We start from the raw sequence: 21,983 nt of genomic DNA, 5'->3' as shown, positions 1-21,983 counted from the left end.
AAAAACTCCCTTAAGGAGGTTAGTGGATTTTATTTTGTGTAATGTGGAGTGCCATTAAGGAAGACAATTTTGTCGTTATTGACATGTGAAAATAAGCTGTTCAGAAAAGTGTGTTACATTTAACGGAACTTTGTTGCAGAAAGTAGACCGTGCTGATCGAGAAGTGATAGCGAGGCTGCGAAATTGTATTTTGGCCCTGGCAAACAGCAAAATGATGCTGTATGACACTAGCATTCAGTATGCCTTTGATGAATCCATGAAATATAAAGTAAGAAAATATTTTAATTATTATGTTAAAATCACTTTGTGTTAGATGTAACTTTTGTGGATGATGCTGGCTGCACAGAGGTGTGAACCAACATGACATTAACATTACATGGTGTTACACTATCAAAGTTTTAGTCAGTAGGATCTGGAATTAAATCCTGTGGTGTCCATGTCCAATAATTCTGATTCAGGTTTTCCACAGCTTCCTTAGAGGTGAATGTCAGGGCATTTCCTTCTGTCATCCATGTGCTTTTATTGCTTGCACACACACACACACACACACACACACACAAATATATATGCAAAGAAATGATTTGACTCAATCAGGCTGTTTTTTAATTGAAATAAGCACTTTATTATATAGGCAAATCATGAATTTTGCCTCCTTGGCCATTATCCACAAAATATGTTGCATAGTTGCATTTTGTCAGCATAAGTTGATCCACACAGCAATATAGACAAGATTAACACGCAATGTCACCACATATGTCTGTCAAATGATATAATATTGTATGCTTATGATATCTTGATGCATCATGATGTGTCATATCAATCAATCCCTTCCTTTTGTCAAAATTCAACCATAAATTGCTTTTCTCCCCAATTCAACTCAGTACCTCGTCATTACTTATTAGCTATAGCCTTCTAATCTTCAGCATTCTTCTGTAGGGAGGGGGGGGGGGGGGGGGGGGGACCTTGCAAAATTCATTCTACGACTTAAATTTGTATTTGATGTTAACAGTTTTTTCTTTCTCAGAAGAACTTTTCTGCTATTGCCAGTCTGCATATTATGTGCTCAATGCTTTAGCCATTATCGGTTCTTCTGCTGGTCTTATTTCCTAACAGTGTTCCCTCAGCATCACCTCATTTAATTGGACTAGAGGAATTGGACAAATAGGGTACCAAATTGATCAGCATGATGCCTAGTTTTGCAAAAAAAATATTTAATTTGCGTGAAAGTATTCGGGGTAATTAAGAAAAATGTGCTTACTGATTTGAGGGAAATATATTGTCCAGATTTCCATAGCCAAACAGAGTGGGAAAGGGTCAATTGGGGTCTCAGATAGACCAGTGTGAGGTATAGTTTTGTAAAAAGGTATTTAACCATTGTAGACCAGTGCAACATATTATAATGTTCGTACTTGCATGGGGTTTTAGAAACATCCCAGTGTATTAAGAGCCTAAATAATGTTGTAGTGTAAAATATCTGTGTTATAATGCTATTAGATTGAAGTATTCTCAACATGAATTGCAACAACAGTGAACCCAGTGTCAGGTACATCTAACCACAACATTCCCAGTTATACATTTTTGATGGCAGAATCTTTCTGCATTAAGTTATCTATAGTTGCAGTAGACACTGTGAAAGAAAACATGCCGTAACAGGAAATATAGAAAACCACAAAGACCACAGCATGTGGTAACAAGGTATATTCTTTTACCAAGTTTGTGAATATGTTTCTTAGAAACTGATTTTTCTGTATGTAGAAATACTAAAAAACAATTTTGTTCTTTTACAGAACGAAAATAAAATAATAAAAAAAACGTGTTATAATATAACTCCAACAAAATATGTCTGGGTAAAAAGAAGTAAAATTGTGTGTGCTCAAGGTGCAACCCATAAAATAATGTTAGTTAGTAATTTGAGGAAAAATGAAATATTTCACGCATAGCTGTTGCTGTCTACATCAGTGCTTAGTCATTTTGCAAATAAAAAGTTGCAGTAATGTGAATATGCCTTCCTCTAAACCAAGTTCTGAATCCAGAACATTTTAATAACAGAAGACACTAAGAAAACCTAACATGTCAGTGATGTTGCAGCTCTGTAGGTGACTATTGTTTCTTTTGCAGATATTAGTGCTTCATAGTTCAAAGCTGGTAACAGCACAGCTAGTTGTAAGGAATCTTCTTATGTCGAGTTGACTATAGAATGTTGTAAGCATCACCAGAGGACCGCAGGTGTCACCAACAACAAAAGGTGCTCAGTGAACATGAAGGTCTTCCAACTATGTTGAGGGCAGAGAAGCATGCAAGAAGGACCGTTAACAGAAAAGATCATCCAGTAACACAAAAATACCTGAAAGCATAGTGAGAAACTGAACCATATGCTTCACCAGGGCTCCAACTGCTTCCATCATTCATCACCTATAATTTTATCCACACTGCCTGAAGTAGTATTTAGCTGCCCATCAAATTTATGCAATATCCTCTTCCACCCCTTTGCCACACTCACTTCCCTCTGAACTCTTTACCATATGGATTATACTCCTGTGGGAGACCCAGGTGTAAAAGTTGTCCGACAGACCCAGGCAGCACATGCTACACCAGTCCCATCATGTCTTTATCTTATCCCAGCAGAGACTGGGCTGCCTGTGAATGTGATCATGCCACATACTAGCTCTGCTGCAATTTCTGAACAACATTTTATGTTGGCATGACCACCAACCATGGGAAAAAAGTGGGCCAGAAAACAGCTTGTTGCCCCTTGACAGCACATATTGCCCCTTGACAGCACATACTTCTGAACACAGCCAAATCAATTTCAATAACTGCTTCACAACTTATGCCATCTGGACCTCTACCTCTCCACTCCTCTTTCTCAATCTCCAATTTGTCTGAACTTCATAGATGGGAGTCATCCTTGCAGCATGTCCTTTACTTCTGTAATATTCCTGGTCCCAATCTCCGATATCTGTCTACCCTACACCCATCTCCATGCCTCAGGACCCTGCTGCACCCATCCAGCAACCACTCCTTCTTATCAGCAGTCTCCCCCTCCTGTGTTCTGTCACCCCCATCCTAGCCAACTTTACCACATCATCGCAAGTGGCGTTGCCAAGCTGCATACCTATCCCGTGCATCTGCTGGCTTTCTCCACTGCATTCCTATCCCATTCCCCTGCTGGCTTTCTCCACTACATTCCTATCCCCTGCACCTTCTGGCCACATTTCTATCTTGCGCACCTGCTGGTTTCCTTGTCGCATTTCCATGCCCCATGCGTCAGCTGCATCCCTCCCAACTACCACAACCATCAGCTTCCCTTTCCCACCTCTCCCTCTCACTATTCACCTCCTTTTCCATCCCACAAATTCCACCCAACACAATTTCTCACCCCCGTCAAGCTGCAGAACTGCTGTCCAGACATAGTAAGGAGGGTATAAGATGAACATCAACAAAAGCAAAACGATGATAATGGAATGTAGTCGAATTAAGTTGGGTGATGCTTGGGGAATTAGATTAGGAAAGGAGACACAAAGTAGTACAGGAGTTTTGCTATTTGGGGAGCAAAATAACTGATGATGGTCGAAGTAGAGAGGATATAAAATGTACGCTGGCAATGGCAAGGAAAGTGTTTCTGAAGAAGAAAAATTTGTTAACATCGTGTATAGATTTAAATGTCAGGAAGTCGTTTCTGAAAGTATTTGTATGGAGTGTAGCCATGTATGGAAGTGAAACACGGACGATAAATAGTTTGGACAAGAAGAGAATAGAATCTTTAGAAATGTGGTGCTACAGAAAAATGCTGAAGATTAGATGGGTTGATCACATAACTAATGAGGAGGTATTGAATAGAATTGGGGAGAAGAGGAGTTTGTGGCACAACTTGACTAGAAGAAGGGATCGGTTGGTAGGACATGTTCTGAGACATTGAGGGATCACCAATTTAGTATTGGAGGGCAGCGTGGAGGGTAAAAATCGAAGCGGGAGACCAAGAGATGAATACACTAAGCAGATTCAGAAGGATGTAGGCTGCAGTAGGTACTGGGAGATGATGAAGCTTGCACAGGGTAGAGTAGCATGCAGAGGTGCATCAAACCAGTCTCAGAACTGAAGACCACAACAACAACAACAACAAAAACAACAAAAACATCCCCCAACTAATTGGCTTTAGCCTAACCTCACATATTAAAGATATGAACCACTTCCTTTATTGACTATCAAGTATGCGCACCACATTACCACCTGGATCCCCACTTGCCATCAGAGGTAGGGCCACTTGCGAAAGCATTCATTCATGGGGACACCAGTGAAAACATTTATGTCATGTACCAGCTCTGCTGAAATTTTTGCATAGCATTTTTATGTAGGCATGACCACACTTAACTGCACAATGTGGGAGGGAGAGGGGGGAGAGTGAGAGAGAGAGAGAGAGAGAGAGAGAGAGAGAGAGAGACTGACTCAGCACCTTAGTATTCAATGAGTTGTTTCCTTTCTGTACTGTTAAATGTTCATGAGCAACCCCTTGTGCAAACTGGCAGTGCCAGTCATCCAAAGGATATGGGATGCATTTGTTGGTTTAATTTCAAATACACTGAATGAAATGTCCAGTCATTGCAATATACAGACAAAGGATCTTCACAGACAGAAAAAGTACCCAATCTCCATCCAATGTCAAACCGATGCTCACTTTTTTCCTTCAGTGTCAATGATTTTGTGAATGCGAATTTGTAATGCGAGGCCAGCTGTCAGCTGTAATTGCTGTGCAATCATTTTGTTGTGTTTGCATGAGTAATTTGCTAAGAGAGACCATAGTTGTTAAAAAGAATATTAGCATGACAACATGCCCTCCATGTCATCTGTGTCAGTTTCCAAACTCCACAGTCTACCAAACAGGGTTTTCTGTGATTATTTTCCCTTGTTTTCAAGGTCTAAACTGGTGCTGAAAGGAAATTATTTCAACATCACTTACAAATGTAGAATAATTACTCATCCACAGTGACGCCTTTCACTAAAGAGCCTTTTCTAGGCTGCATGGGAAAGTGGAAACACTAGTGGGACCGGAGTTTGCATAGACAAGAGAAGCACTTTGAAAAAGAAGCAGACATGTAAAAGTTGAAAAAACATATGAGTAGTGTTTATATTCTGATGGGCCTGCAGCATGCATTTATTCTGTAAATGGCATAATATTTATGTTTTCAAGTTGCTGCTTCACAGTGCAGTTATCAACTCACTGTTTATAGATGATGAATTCCATTTTGGCTACCATGTGATTTTAAATGGTCCTGCAATATTGATGATAGTAAAATGTATGCATAAAATTATATATACATATGTTAGATACACGTTGATGATAATTTGTGTTACATTTTAGATGTTACAATAAAGCATCCTGGAGTGTTTTACTGAGATTATATCTCAGTTTTTGTGTTGTTGGAATTCATCAGATAATTATGTATGGTGCTTACTTTTGTATTTGCGCCTATAGTTGACAGAAAAGGTTACTCCACCACTGCATTTCTGTTTAAAATCAGTTTACATTCGGTGTAAATCAGTGGTAATAGCTACAGTACAGAAGATCATATTACAAGGTAATCCTAAAAGTAAGGCCTCCTTTTTTATTATAAGTACACGGTCCTGTTTATTTCTACAGTGGTTTACATCAGTTTACAGCTTGGATATTTAGCTATTTTTCGACATAATCACCATTTCTGTTGATGCGTTTTTGTAGACACTGTGGAAGTTTTTGTATGCCCACGTCATACCAGCTCGCCGCCAAGCTGTTCAAAAAGTTATAAACCTCTTCTTTCACCTCGTCGTTGGAGCTGAATCGCTTTCTGGCCAAATGTTCTTTTAACCTAGGGAACAAGTGATAGTCACTGGGCGCCAAGTCAGTACTGTAGGGTGGGGGTGGGTGATTATGTTCCACTGAAACTGTTGCAGGAGAGCAACTGTTTTGCCAAGCGATGTGTGGGCGAACGTTGTCATGGAGAATGTGTACGTTCTTGCTCAACATTCCTCTTCTCCAGTTCTGAATCGCCTGTTTGAGTTTTTTCAGAGTCTCACAGTACCAGTCAGCATTAATTGTGGTCCCAGCGGTTCATCTCCAATGACGAGGTGAAAGAAGAGGTTCATAACTGTCTAAACAGCATGGTGGCAAGCTGGTATGACATGGGCATACAAAAACTGTCCCAGCGTCTACAAAAATGCATCAACAGAAATGGTGATTATGTCAAAAAATAGCTAAATGTTCAAGCTGTAAACTGATGTAGAAATAAACAGGTCCATGTACTTATAAAAAAATAGGAGACCTTACTTTTGGGTTTACCCTCGTACTATGGTTTTTGTGTATGGTGCAAAGATATTTATGTAGTGAGAATTCCAATGTTTTTACTTTTTTCTGATATTGGTTATGTGTTGAAATAAATTCTTTTTCTTTTTGGAAGCCAGTAAAGTTTTCCAAATACTGTTTGCATTTTTGTTCCGTATTTTCATTAAGAATTTCATCAGAATGTGTGTTTATGCGGATAAAGATTTCGAATTTTTCCCGGGATATTAATTGTCATTCCTTTTGGTGCACAATGGATTATTTTCATTGCTTTTTATATTTATCCAGTTTTGTATTTTTGGTTGTGTAAGTGCACATAAATTATATACTGATTACTTTCACAATTTTGAGAGTTTGTTTTTGTACCCAGCTACAAAGTTCAAACCTGAATTTGTTGCAGTAATTGCATGAGATTATATATATGCCTGGATTTAGGAAAACTGGAATTTTGGTATTTCCTGATTGTACTTTTGCTTTTTAACATGTTAAAACTACTATCCTACTCAATATTAATTACGACCATAGATGTTTGGACTCATCTGTCGAAGCATCTTCTATAACATATGGCATTATATAACGTGACCAGTGGACACATTGTATTTCATTTTGGCATGCAATGGAATAATTTCACTGGCATCAGTTTGAACAACTACTGAATGTTGTGTAGCATAACGAAGCTTTAAAAAATTTGGACTGTGCTTTTCTAATTTAGTAATCAACAGAGATTCAATTTCCATTTTCTGTTACTGCTGCCAAGCTATTTGTACAAAACTCTGTACACTAGTGTCTCTTTCCAGAACTCTGCAGTATTCGTTTCACCTTGATATACTTTCCATTTTGTACCACATTCCAAAGAAATTGATTGTTTCGTCAGTCTAGGAAAAGCTTAGGTGCTCTTATGAAAAAGATTTAACTATGAAGTGCATGTTATGGTGATATTTGCAAACACAAATTAGTAATATACTGGTGATAATAATGGAAAGTTTCCCTTCATAGTGTTTCCATTTCTACACACGAAAGGAGAAAAAGATGTTGTAATAGTTATGTATCTACATCATAACTCCCCCCTATTCATCAACAGTGGCATAGAGTTACTTATCTGTTTGCATAAGCCCATGTTGACAGGATTTTGTAGTTCAGTTGTAGGAAGGTTCTTCAGTTACCCTGGCAGTATATTTCTTATTGCACAAAATGGGGGAAGATATTGAAGAGGCAGGAAAAACGAAAACTGTGTTTGGGTGTTTTCTGTATTCTGACAAGTGCCATTGACATTGTAGACCACACCTATATTGTTAAACATGTCAGAAAATTAACGAATTGAAGATGAAAGTTTATTTCAGTGTTACCTCAGCAGAAGGTTTAATTACATTGTGACATTTCCAGAAATGGGTTAGCATCTAATTGAGGTTCTATAGCATGGGGTGTTTCACTGGGCTCCTTTGTAATATTGTTTCTTTTTCAGAATACAGTAATGACTTGCCTTCAGGTGTAGCAGATAACACTACAGTTGTTTTATTTGCATAAAATAAATGTAATTGCCAAAGATTCAGGTCACTAACTTTTAGATTCAGAATTTTATTATCTGGTTATGTATGTAGATAAATTATTGACTCAGTGTACAGGGTAAATAACATAATATACAACACCAAAAAAATTCTTAATTAGAACTGTCAGTGCAAGTTTATTACCTTACTTTGCAAAGATAGCTCTATCATCATCATCTAAAATTTTTGTTGTTGCATAATATTTCTATACAAAAACGGCATGTAATTTTCTTTCCAGTAAAGTTAGTTCCACACTGTGGAAGTATTTGTCTTTAAATTTACTATAGATTTTTGTAGGTTTGTTTCTAGTATCATACATGTTGAAAGTGGTTACCTATAGATAATTCTGATTTGTCATTTTTAGAGATAAACAGTTCATAAATGTAAATTCACATTAGAATATTCTGGTTATACTAGTTACATTCCGATACCTTTCTTACGATAAACTCAAAATAGCTGTGATACATTATTTTTCTAGTGCCCAAGTCTCACATAGGACAACATAGTCATTGTGAATGTATGACTGTTTAACTTTGTTACCTAGTAGTTTTATCTGGAAGTGTCCACAGAATTTGATTGACTGTTTCCCTAATCTCCTGATTTTTGTGGTAATTTTAGAACTATTAGATTTTGACAGCGTAGTTTTAAGCTGGCGACTCTTTCGGGAATTTGTCTTATGGTTACTCTTTCAGTGAGAACCGTTGTTCATTCATGTGCAAATAAAACTAAATGGAGAGTTGTATTTAGAAATACATTTTTTTGCAAAATACAAAGGAGTTGCAGGGTAAGGACTCTTGTCACCTTTTAAATTTTTATCACTTATCTCATGCTTTTTGCTCTTTTAGGAAGAAAATAAGTTATTTACTTTTGTTTTGAGGTTCGTTCATTTAACTTTCCTGAATGTTTCTATGATAAAAGTAGATAAAATCTATACTCTGATAAAAATTACTCTGTGACTGACAGATGACAGTGGTGGAATGTGGAGTTGCCGGCTCATGCACAATATGTCACCAGCTCATGTGATCGATAGTTGTGCATGCAGCAACAAAGGAACAAGTCGTCTGCTTACCAAATGTTGCCAGTGTCTTCGTATGTAGTGGAGAGGGCAGTGGTGGGAGCTGCTGGTGCTGCCGCTATAGGGGCAGCCACCTTGAAAATAAATGTGAAGCATGTATCAAGATGACAGTCAAGGCCCTTAGCTAATATCACTATGTTGTCTGTGTCCTTGTGAGGCACAGCACTTGGCAGCAACGTACTGCTGCTGTGAGACTGTGTGATAAATTTTTTGAGAAAGGAAAATGCAAATATTATAGTGATTAGCTTGAAAAAACAGACAATTTTAAAAGTAACGTCTGGATGGTGAGAAAAAATTAGTGAATATGAATTGCTTTGCAGTGTGTGTTCTTGCTTTCTTAATTTTAAGTCAAAAGGTTTTCAGGAAATTTTTAATCACTCACTTTCAACTAAATGCAAGTGTAACTTTGATAGTAAATTTGGACCCTATCAGTTATAATTAGAACTTTCAGATTGGACACAACCTTCAAGTTTGGTACATGCATCAACAATACGGATGTGAAGTACCAAGGAGAGTTCCACCACTGCTGAATTGATTTGGACAGTGAAATTAGTGGTTTCCAATTACTCTGTGAACTCATCAAATGATATTTGTAACATTTTAAGATGATGATTTTCACTTTTGTGTATGAAAATGATAAGTGATGGATTGGTACAATATTTCCCAGAATATATGTTAGAAGAGGCATGTTCATAAAATTAAATATTGAGTTTTGATTAAATTACTAAAATTAAAGATAGAAAAGAATTGCAAACAACCATTACATTTTGGTCAGAGAGTAAATGTTGCATAACTACACATCACCTAAGAACTTTAAATCAGTAAGGCAGATGCTGAAACATTACGTTGGAAATAATGTGAAGTACTTTCTGAAGCCATCTTGTCCTTAAATAAATGCCTTATGCTGGGATCAGCTGAACCTAGCGTCAACAAAAAAATATTTAGGCTTTTAGATAGTGACGTCCATGAGACCCAAAGTAGGCAACCCTAAATATTGGAACTTGCATCATTTATTCAAGGCAAAATGCCTCATTAAAGGCTTTGGAATGTTTAGATCTAGAAGCATCAGAATTTCTGGCAAATACTCACTATTATTTTAACGGTTGACCTGTTTGCTAGGAATAATGTGAAGGAATTCAGTCCATGCTTAACATTCCACATCACAAGTTTTAGAGGCATACAACCACTAGGTGACTTACTTTAGGATCTGCAAACAACAGTATTTTGGAACATTGGGATGGTATTCGATATTACTTTCTTAAATATGTTTCTCTAAAAAAGAATTCTGCTACTGTTCAGTTCAAATCCTACAATGCCACTGTGAATCAATTATAGAAACCTTCAATAAAAGCAGAACTTTATTTCATAATGTCATCTGCAGAACTATTCACTATATACACACTGTTTTCAAAGCCATACACCTTTGATTCACAAGTTGCATCTAGAAATAGAGACCGCAATTAAAAACGTTTTTGGGTCGTTTTTTGAAGATTCTTGCTTTGGAAAAAATTGAGAATATTTGTGAAGTTCTACATAATGAACTCTTTACATTTGATAATCTGCTTCCTCTTGAACAACTAGTGTTGGCAGGCAGGTAACCAAAGAGCTTAGTAAACTGGAAGAAGGTGACAAGCTGTGGTTTCCAGGATTGGGTTTAAAGTGTTCTAAATAAAGCAACTATGAATTCCATGCCATATATACATTACGTGGCATTGTGTAGTGTGTAGAAGAGGGTACTTCATATCCATATTAGTATTTGTAACATCTTATTCAATTTGCATAAGGAATTTACAGCAAATAGACTGACTCTTTGATGAAGTCTTCTCAAGTTGTCAGCCAAGTCAAGGCATTGTTCTGTAGCAATGTTCCAACAAGTTTTCCACTTGTTATCTTCAGGCAAAGTGTCTGGTTCATGTCCTGTCTGGATCTTTATAGCCTCTGGACCACTGCCAACTCTGTCTCGTCTGGGTTTGCAACACCAATTGTGCACCTCCAGGGGGTATCAGGGTCTTTGGTGGGGGACAGTCGTGGCTGGTAGTGGTGGGGGCTCCCTGCATACTGGTGGGTCCAGGCGTCGTCTCCTATTTGGGCCTGTTCACTCCATGCGCTACCTTCGCTGGTTTTGCAGCAGAGCTTCTTGTCGTATTTTTATTAGTGCTGCTTCCCTTGTGGTGCTAAGTTGGAAACCGCTATCTCGGTTGGCAAGGTTATCATGGACTCATATTTCCACATCCTCTTCAAGGATCAAATCTCAGAACCCATCTGCCATGCACACCAACTTCACTTGTTCGGAAACAAACATATGGTTTTCGTTGACACTATGTTCCGCCACTGGAGATTTCTCAATATGACCTAGGCGAGCGCTCCTTGTGTGTTCTGAGCAGTGCTGCAATATACATCGCTGTGTGTGACCAATGTATTGTTTTCCACACTCGCAGCTGATGCTGTAGACTCCAGGTGTCTTTATTTCTGGTTTATTCTTCACTGAGCTCAGCATGTTCTTGATTTTGAATGAAGAGTGAAAGATGGTTGTAAGGTTGCTCATTGCTAATATCCTGGCACTCTTTGTGGTGGGCAGCTCAGCATATGGGAGGAACACCAATCACACATTATCGTCTTCACATAAGTCTTTTCTCTTCTTTTTGCTCAGTTGCAGACTGCATCTTATCTGCATCTCAGAATAACCATTCTCGCAAAAGGTTTTTTCCCCAAGGGCCGCAGTTCAGAAGGAAACTCAAGGGTCACATTTCTAGTGCTCTGTGCACCAACCATTCTCACAAAATATTTTTTCCCTAGTCCTGCAGTTCGTAACGTAAACTGTCCTTATCACATATGTCTCATACTCCGCACACCAAGGTCGTTAGCACGGATTTGCTTTGTGCTGGATAGTGGCACCTATTGGCATTAAGGTACAGGTTGGAGTGTTTTTTCTTCCTGTGAACAGAATGACCTAACATGCCATCAGTCTTATTCTTTAATTATGATGTCAAGGAAAGGTAGACATCAGTTTTCTTCCATCTCCATGGTGAATTTTGTGTTGTCATGTTTGTATTGAGGTGTGGCCAAAACATGAAAGTGTCATCCTTGTAGCAGTAGAACACTTCAATTTCAGGCGTGCCATTTTGAGAGCCATTTGTTCAAAGTGTTCGATGTTTAGGTTTCCGATAAATGGTGCCGGGGGAGGGGGTGTGGCGGCCCATGGCCACTCCATCCGTGTGTTCATTGAATTTACCACCACATTAGCAGTTAGGGTCGGCGGTGGTGGGAACTCCCTGCTTGCTGGCGGGTCCAGGCGTCATGTCTTGATGGGGCCTGTCATTCCATTAGTCACCTTTCTCCGTTGCATTGAAGCATTATTGTCATATTGCGCAGTGTTGGTCAGAACATGTAACCACATAAGTAGCATTTCCATGGCCCAAACGGAGAAGTATGCATTGGTGGAACAAAGTCTGAACAAAAACCATATGTTTCAATTCGAACAAACAAAGCTGCTGTGGAGGGCAAATGGGTTGTGGAATTTGATCTTTAAAGAAGCTGTGGAGATGTGAGTCCATGATAACCTTGTCAACCCAGACATTGTTTCTCAACTTAGGACTGTATGGGATGCAGTGATAAAAAAAATATGACAAGAACACTCCGATGCAAAACCAGCGAAGGCAGCAGATGGAATGGACAAGCCCCGTCAGGATGCAATGTCTGGACGTGAAAGCACGCAGGATGTCCCCATTACCACCGGCTGTGATTCTTGCCCTCTCACCACAGATTGCAACACACACCCTCTGGAGGCACGCCACTGGCACTGCTGATGGAGGTAAGGCAGAGGAGTCTGTGGTCTAGCGGCTATAAAGACTCAGACAGTACATAAACCAAACATTTCAACTGAAGATGACAAGTAGGAAACTTGAAACATTGCTGTAGAACTAGATCTTGACTCGGCTGATAACCTGAGAAGACTTCATCGTCGAGACTCGCTGAAAGAGTCTAAATTCACGTATAGCACACCTCTTCAGGGAGGTGATACAGCACAGTTTCAAGATGCTGCAGAAATTTTGTAACAAGAAGGCAAACCTGCTGAGCGATCTAGCCTTCCTACTATGATGTTGGGACATGAAAGTCCTGCTGCAGTTCATTCACCTGCAACGCCCCATCAACACGACAAGGACAAAATGCATTTTACAGTGTTCTAGTTCAACCTTGGTGTGTGAGCACATATGCATAACAAGGCTTTAACTTGAAAAAACTGGTCACACACTATTCGCATGCAACTTGGAACTGGCATCGAAACTCTCGCCTTGCTCATGGGAGTGGGTAGACAGCAGCACATTCGCAACCAGTGAACTATGCAAATGCATAGTAACCATGAAACATCAGTACAAGATCCACTGACTTCCAGGGGCTTAATTATGGAGCATCAATAGAAAGATTTCAAGGACCATAATCAATTTAACTGGAACGTAACTGGATGAGGCAACATCTGTGCTGTGAAACAGACTATATTTTGCACATTACCTAAGCTGGAGATCATCAGTGCAGACAATCCGAGGGTTCCCCTCTGACACTGCCAAAGAGGTCAGAAGTGGGACTTACAGGGTTTGGGAAAATACAAAAACGACAATAACCAACATCTCCATGGCTGTGAACACAGGGCGATACGCAATGTACAAGAGAACAAAGATACAGACATCCTAGTGGCAGACAAATGCAATCCAATGGTACTGCTACAATCAGTTGTCTACTGGCAGAAGATTGAGATCCTTTTACAAGATACAGCTTACAAAAAAAGTGAAAAAGGATTCTACTTCAGCTGTTGTGAAGACCTCCTCTGTGCTAAACAACTCAGCCATGTACAAGGATGTGGTTAGAAGGCTGTACCCCAGAGCACCAATACCACCAAGCATATACAGACTTCCAAAGATTCACAAGAAGGAACTTCCACTGTGTCCAGTAGTGGACACAATAAATTCACCGACTTACGAAATAGCAAAACACATGGTTCAGCTATTGTAGCGTCTCATGGGTCATTGTCCTCACTATGCCGAAATCTCGACAGTGTTTGTGCAGATACTTTGAGGGACATGTCTGAACAAAGGTGACATCCTGGTCAGCTTTGATGTCATGTCCTTTTCACACGAGTACCTCTTGAGGACTCCTTGACATTACTATGGAGCCACTTCAACGAAGACAGTGGAACTATTCTGCCACAGACTCACTACCATATACTTCCAATGTGGAGGTAAATTTAACCAACAGATAGACGGAGTAGTCATGAGTTCCACCCTGATGCCATGTATTGCAAATCAATACATCAAAACATTGAACAAATGGCTCTCAAAAAGGTGTGCCTGAAACAGAAAGTGTTTTATCACTACTTGGATGACACATTCGTGATTTGTCCACTTGGCAAAGAAAATTTGCAAGAATTTCTTAACTGTCTCAATGGCATATAAGACAATATTAAATTCCCCATGAAATGGAAGAAAACAGAAGTCAGCCTTTCCTCGACATCATGATAAAGAAGAACAATGATGGCACATTAGGTCATTCAGATTATAGGAAGAATACATACACCGACCTGTACCTTAACGCCAATAGGTGCCACCATCCAGTGTAACACAAAGAGTCTACCTTCCAAACTGCAGCGCTAGAGAAGACAATTTTGCGAAAACGGCTATTCTGAGACACACTTTCCAACTGAGCAAGAAGAAGAGAGAAGACATACATGAAGAAGACACCAATGTTTTGGCATTCCTTCCATATGCTGGGCTGCCCATGGCAAAGATTGCTGGGATATTAGAAAAGAGCAAAATTGAAACCATCTTTCACGGTTCAGCCAAAATCGAGACTATGGTGGGCTCAGGGAAGGACAAATTAGGAATACAGACATCCAGAGTCTACAGAATCTTCCGTGAATGTGGCAAACAGTACATCAGCCAGATACAGAGGTGTTTGTTACTGCAATGCTCAGAACACGTAAGGAGCATTCGCCCACACAAAATGTAGAAGTCTGCAGTGGCGGAACACATTCCCAGTGAAAACCATATGCTTGATTTCGAACAAACAAAGCTGCTGTGCAGGGCGAATGGGTTCTGAAATTTAATCTTTAATGGTGCTTTTGAGATAAGAGCACATGATAACCTTGTCAGTCGAGTTTCCTGAGTGAGAGCACCAAGTTTTGGTCCTTCTGACAGATAGGATAGCTGCAGAACAGTTTCAAAATGAAACTTCCTGGCAGATTAAAATTGTGTGCCAGACCGAGACTCGAATTTGGGTCCTTTGCCTTTTGCTGGCAAGTGCTCTACCAACTGAGCTTCCTGAGCATGACTCACACCCCATCCTCACAGTTTTTACTTTTGCCAGTACCTTGTCTCCTACTTTCCAAACTTTACAGAAGCTCTCCTGCAAACCTTGCAGAACTAGCACTCCTGAAAGAAATGATATTGCAGAGACATGGCTTAGCCACAGCCTGGGGGAGAGCTTCTGTAAAGTTTGGAAGGTAGGAGACGAGGTACTGGCAGAAGTAAAAGCTGTGCGGACGGGGCGCGAGTCGTGCTCGGGTAGCTCAGTTGGTAGAGCACTTGCCCATAAAGGGCAAAGGTCCTGAGTTCGAGTCTCGGTCCGGCACACAGTTTTAATCTTCAAGCAAGTTTCATATCAGCGCACCCTCCGCTGCAGAGTGAAAATATCATTCCTGTTTCAAAATGACGTATGTAGGTGATGTATGTTACAAGCATTGTGCCTTCATCGAATTTCTCACTGCAGAGAAAGAAACTGTGAGGAATACTCACAAACACTTGTGCAAAGTCAATGGAGCATCTGCTGTCGACAGAAGTACAGTTAGTCGCTGGGCACAGAGGGTGAGGTCATCAGAAGGCAGTTTGATGGAGCTCCACAATTTGCAGCTGTCGGGGAGACTATCCACTGCTGTCGCACCTGACATGTTGCAGCGAGCTGATGATGTCAGTCATGAGGACAGATGCATTGACTCATTGTGGATGCAATTATCTGCACTCTTGGATATTCAGAAATGTGTGCAGATGGGTCTCATGGTGTCTAACTGTGGATCACAGATCACACAGATAGAACATTGGCCTTGATTTGTTGCAATGTTTTGAAGCTGTGGAGAGGCCATCTTGTCCTGGCTTGTGACATGTGATGAAACCTGGGTTCACCATTTTGAGACTGAAACAAAACAATAGTTGATGGAATGGCACCCTTCCCACTCCTCACAGAAGAAAAAATTCAACGCAATTGTTTCTGCTGGTAAGGTCATGATCACCATGTTCTATGACTGAGAATGTGTGATTCTCATTGATGTGATGCCAGGAGGCAATACAATTAATTCAGAAGCATATGTCAACACATTAACTTAAGACATGCTTCCGGCGATTTTGGTACCACAGCAACCAAGGAGATGTTTTGCTGCAACATGATAACACTCAGCCCTACACATGTGTGCGGACTGCTGAACACATCGCAAAATACGGTTGTAAAGTGTTGCCCCATCCACCCTACAGCCCTGACCTAGCCTCCTCGGACTTCCAATTGTGTGGGCCATTAAAGGATGCCATTTGTGAAAGATAGTTTGAGGACAATGAGGAGGTGATTCCCACAGTGAAGAACTGGCTCCGCCACCAGAGCAAGCATTGTACCAACAGGGCATACACGCCTTTATTTCATGCTGGAGGAAGGCCATAGATTGAGATGGAGATTACATGGAAAAATAGGGAGTGTAGATAAAACACAATTCTTTCGTGTGTGTAATTCTTATTATGTTCCATAAAGAATTGTTGAAGGAAAAAAAATGTGGTGCATTACTTTCTGGGCAACCCTCGTAAGAAAAGATGATACATGAGAAAGAGATTGTCCAAATGGAACAGAAATTACAAGATGTGATGCACATGTACAGGCAAACAAATGATTACAGTTTCAAATACATTGGATTATTTATTCAAGAGGAAGAGCTTCACAATACAGGACAAGAAGGCCTCCCCACAGCTTCACCAAATTCTGGCTTGAAATCTCATTCAGCAGTTGTCTTCATTGATGAGTTCCACATCGAACTGAAGCCCGATGGCTATCAAAGATGTAGCTGGAGATGCCCCGAACAGCTGTAGCATACCAAACTGATTGTCACCCGTCGTTCAGCCTGACAACCAGGAGTGATGGTCTGAAGTGCCATTTCTTTTGGTAGCAGGACCCTTGCGGTGCGGTAATCATCTGTGATACCATTACAGCGTGGCAGTACGTCAACGATATTCTACACCCCTTTTTGTTACCCATTATGGCAAGCCATCCTGGGCTTACATTTTTTAGCAAGATAATGCCCACCCATATATGAAAAGAGTTTCTATTGCTTGTTTGCCAAAACCTTCCTTGGCCAGCAAGGTTGCCGGATATCTCCCCAATTGAAAATGTTGGAAACATGGGCAGCGCCCTCCAACCAGGTCGGAATTTTGATGATCTGACGTGGCAGTTGGACACAATTTGGCACAGAATCCCTCAGGGTAATGTCCAGCAACTGTATCAGTCAGTGCCAACTTGAATAACTGCTTGCATAAGAGCCAGAGGTAGACTCATGCGTAACTGAGTTGCTCAATTTGTGAAGCTCTTTCTGTTGAATAAACATCCAAATTTTCTGAAATTGTAATCATTTGTTTGATGGTACGTGTAAATCATATCTACTGATACCAATACAGATCATTAAACTGTTTTACAATATTTTTTTGTTTTGTCTCATAAACTACTCATTACCAGAGCTTACAGTCCCCTAGCCATTTGCTCTAATTGCCCGTACATCATTTAATCAAATACATTTCTTCCAGAATGCAAGCTTTTCCATCCATGCCCATAACATTTTTAGACATGACTGGATGTGTGCTACACCTCGGGCAAGCCTTTGTGTACAGGTTTTAAGAAGTGGATATAAGAAGGGTCCCAAGAGAGAGGCTATTGACTATGGTAAAAAATGAGTCAAGAAACTCTAGGAGGAGAAGGAAAAAAGGAAAGAAACATGAAGTATGAGGCCTGTTCAAAAAATTTCGGAACTTTATCCACAACATTTTTGTACACTTACCTTTACTTATTATGCATGGTCTCCTTCAAAATAGTATCCTCCACAGTTGATACACTGCTGCCAATACCGTTTCCAGTTCTGGAAGCAATCTTGGTACACCTCTTGCTGGATTATGTGAAGCACTGTCTGTGAATTTTCTTTTATTTTGTCTATGATTGCAAATCTTTGTCCTTTCAACAGTGCATTGGAATTAAATTTAAAAAAATGTCCACAGGAGCCAGGTCTGGAGAATATGGAGGATAAGGTAGAACAATGATTTCACTTTTTGTGCAATAGTCACACACCAACAGGGACGAATGTGCAGATGTGTTATTGTAATGCAAGAGCCATGAATTGTCCACCGCATTTCAGTCCATCACCTTCTCACATTTTCTCAGACATCGCAACACTTCCCGATAGTACCATCGATGAACCATTTGTCCCTGTGGCATGAATTCATGATGAACTAATCCTTCAAATTCAAAGAAAACCATCAGCATGGCTCTGGCATTTGATTTGACCTGAGGAACTTTTTTTGGTCGTGGACAACCTTTCCCGACCCACTGTGAAGACTCTATCTTGTCTCATCAACCAGTTATGATTCTCTTAAGGAACATCTTGTCTTCATTTGTGCAATCTGAAAGATCTTCATAGATTGTGATGCAAAGGTCCTTTTGACCTTGACTCATTGTATTTGTCAGGATGGTGTCAGGAGCTCAGGTGGGCATCCATTGTGTTTTTTCTACATGTAAAATGAGAAATACCAGGATTCAGAGAAAAATGGGTTTTATTTGCTAAAACTACCACTAAGGGGTACAATATTAACAAAAATTGGCTACAGCCGCGGAGTGAACCAAAACAGGGTACAGAAGGAGCATTTTGGCCTCAGTAGGAAGGGTGGGTAAACACATGCAGAGGGTCAGGAAGCCAGAAAGCAAGAGAGCAACCCACTGTTATGGCTGCTACCTTGCTGACCCTCTTGCATACCTCATGTGACAGCAACCAGTCCTTCCATTGGTGGGTTTGTGGCAGAAAGTTGGCATCTCTCACTCAGCCATACCATGGAGACATCCATAGCTCAGTGTAATAGCTGGCCACAAGTACTGTGAAGTAACTTACTTAACCACTCACACCACTGCCTGAGGCTAAGTTAAAATGATGGAAGCAGAACTACAATAAAAAATTTTAGTGTTATTATCCATTACCATGTTCAGTTCCTTACCCCTTTCATGAAGACCTATTAGTCTGTCATTGATACAAAGGGTGACAATAATCAGTCTTAATGACCAATTCAAAACATAAAAAAACTTTTCTTTTGACACACATGAAGGTGACCAGTATTTAGAAAAGAAATAAAAGAACGGTCTCAAAAGTAATGGAGGGTTGAATTCTCAGTTTTTTAAAAACTGATTATGAAATATTCAGGAGGTACAAAGTTTAAGTTTTTACTTTACAGTATCATTATCCATTGGTGTCACTTGAGTTATTCATAATTGGAAGTCTCTATAAATATCATGGATGTCAATCTTTTCTTTTCACACACACTTCGTGAAGCTGCCAGAGTTAGTGCAATGGCCGGTAGTTGACTGTGTACTTGGAACCAAGGTGGTGGTGGGTGCAGTGGCAGTGACCAACTGAGCTGCAGCTGAGCCGAAATGCAGGGTTACACAGACACTGTAATGCTAACCTGGAGTTGAGGTGGTTAGAGGGCTGGCTGGTCAAATGAGAGTATGTCGAGTACCAACAACTGCAACACTCGCAGGCAGGAATCAATCAATGGGGGCTCACAATAAAGAGCGCAGCCATATGCTGCACTTGCGTGCTTGATTGGGCCTTTGTGGCCTAAAATGTTGTCAAGGCACACCTGAAGCCACACCTAGCACAAATATTTAAACAGCTTGCAACAGCAAACTGATAGGCATTGCTGTGGTTGCCAACACATAGGATCAGTAGGAAAATATCAGTTCAGATTGAACGGTGGGAAAGATCCCACTGACGGCACTAGTTTGTTTACGTTAGGATGCCATCAGGATTTCAGATGGGCATATATTGTGTGTTTCCTACATGTAAAATGAGAAATGCCAGGATTCAGAGAAAAATGGGTTTCATTCCCAAGAACTACCACTAAGGGGTACAATATTTGCAAAAACTGGCTACAGCTGCAGAGTGAAATGATATGGAAAGAGCATTTCACTGTCAATATTCAGAACAGTTGGACACTTCCAGAGCGTAAGGAAGCTGACAGGCAAGAGAGCAAGCCACAGTTGTGGCCAACCCTCTTGCGTACCTCATATGATGGCACCAGTTCCTCCCATTGGTGGGTTTGTCCCTAGCTCAGCCTAAAAGCTGGCTGGAAGTACTGTGGAGTAGTTTACGTAACTGCTCACACCACTGCCTGAGGCTAAGTTAAACTGATGAAATAGACTGCAATAAAAAATTTTTCCATAATTACCCGTTACCGTGTCCATCATGAGCCATGGGATGAACTTGGTAGCAATGTGATGCATTCCAAGATGATGTATCACTATTTCATGGCATGATCCAACTGAAATGTTATGTTCTTCTCAATCTTTCGGACAATCAGTCTTCAATTGGTACACACAGTTTCATTGACATTCCTGACATGAGTGTTGTTGGTCGATGTCAAAGGGCATCCCGAACAAGGGTCATCTTTAACTTCTGTCTGGCTATTTTTAAACAATGTGAACCATTCGTAACATCGCGTATGGCTTAAGCACTCACCACCATGGGTTTCCTACATCATTTCATGTGTTTATGTAAAGGTTTTCTTGAGTTTCATGCAAAATTTAATGCAGAAGCATTGCTCCGCTAACTCTGGCATCTCAAAAATTCTCAAACTGTGAAGCACAACGTTTCTACTCAATACAGCACTGATCATTTACCAACAGACAAACTACAATGAAACTTGTGACAGTTACACTTTGAACACAGATGTGTGCAGGGATGCCAACTGCATTTTGCTCCAACACACCATTGGTGGGAAACTACAAATGTTCCAGAATTGTTTGAAGAGATTTTGTATGTTAGAATGTAAGAAAGGTTCTTCACTGAGGAGCTGGGAGATGAAATTGTGTGGGGTACCCTACAGAATGGACTGCCCCAGTTTCACCCTTACAGGAACTGAAAAGTGGTCCTAACAGCTCCTTATTGATGCCAAATGGAGAAGGTAGCAACACAACACAATAACCACCTTTGCCTTAGTTTACATTCATTCCATGGACTGAATTACCAAAGCAAAATCCTGTAAACTCGAATCTATTATTTTATCATCTTTCATAAAGAATTTTTAAAAGAATGTGACTCCTCTAGGAGGAGTGTATGAGACTCAACCACACTCACAGAACTATACTGGGATATTGCTCATTGTTATGAGGCCAATTTCCTCATAAAATACCTTCATCGTTCGTAAACTGCCACCGAACCAGAGGAGTTAAATGTTTTTAATAGTTAAGAAGTACTTTTTGTTGGTCATTTGATAATCAGTTTCCTGACTTTCTAAATCTGGGGAATAGCATGCAAAACTCAGATACTTGCCTTCTTATGTTGTCATGTTTAAATTAGTATATGGAACCGATTAATCCACTCAGGTAAATTCATCTACCTTGCTACTTTGGATGAACCTCAAAACTAATAGTACCAACTTTTTTAGTAACCCTCAAGATATGCCTATTTCTCGAGAAATATTATCCTATGCCACTGTTTAATTACTCAAAGTGATAGAGTCCCTGTTTATGTATCCTCCCTTTTCTCTCAGGTATAGGTCATCTTTCTCCTCTAGCACTCTTATCCTCTCCACCACCCTATACATACAAACAGGTTAGAGTGTAATATCCGGTTAATAGCATTTATAAATTGATCTTCTCCTATTATATATACATATATTGAGGTAGCCCATATTCAAACTCGGTTTTTAATCTGTCTTCTCTGGTATGTGTATCTTACTCCTCTGTACATACTACACTCTAACTTTTGAAATCT

At 40.0% G+C, this 21,983-nt stretch overlaps 1 protein-coding gene across 3 annotated transcripts in view; it reads left to right on the top strand.

The window, feature by feature from the left end:
* LOC126342462 (exosome complex component RRP4) overlaps positions 1-21,983 on the top strand; it is a 95,066-nt gene that overhangs the window by 60,638 nt on the left and 12,445 nt on the right. For all 3 annotated transcript variants that reach the window (XM_050001859.1, XM_050001857.1, XM_050001858.1), the window contains one exon: positions 140-268. In XM_050001859.1, the coding sequence (XP_049857816.1) occupies positions 140-268 (129 nt within the window). The remainder of the gene's footprint in view (positions 1-139; positions 269-21,983) is intronic.

Source organism: Schistocerca gregaria, chromosome 1, assembly GCF_023897955.1.
Source record: "Schistocerca gregaria isolate iqSchGreg1 chromosome 1, iqSchGreg1.2, whole genome shotgun sequence".
Classification (NCBI taxonomy): Eukaryota; Metazoa; Arthropoda; class Insecta; order Orthoptera; family Acrididae; genus Schistocerca; species Schistocerca gregaria.
Note: the sequence above shows the minus strand (reverse complement) of the source record. Positions and strands in the feature narration are given on the sequence as shown.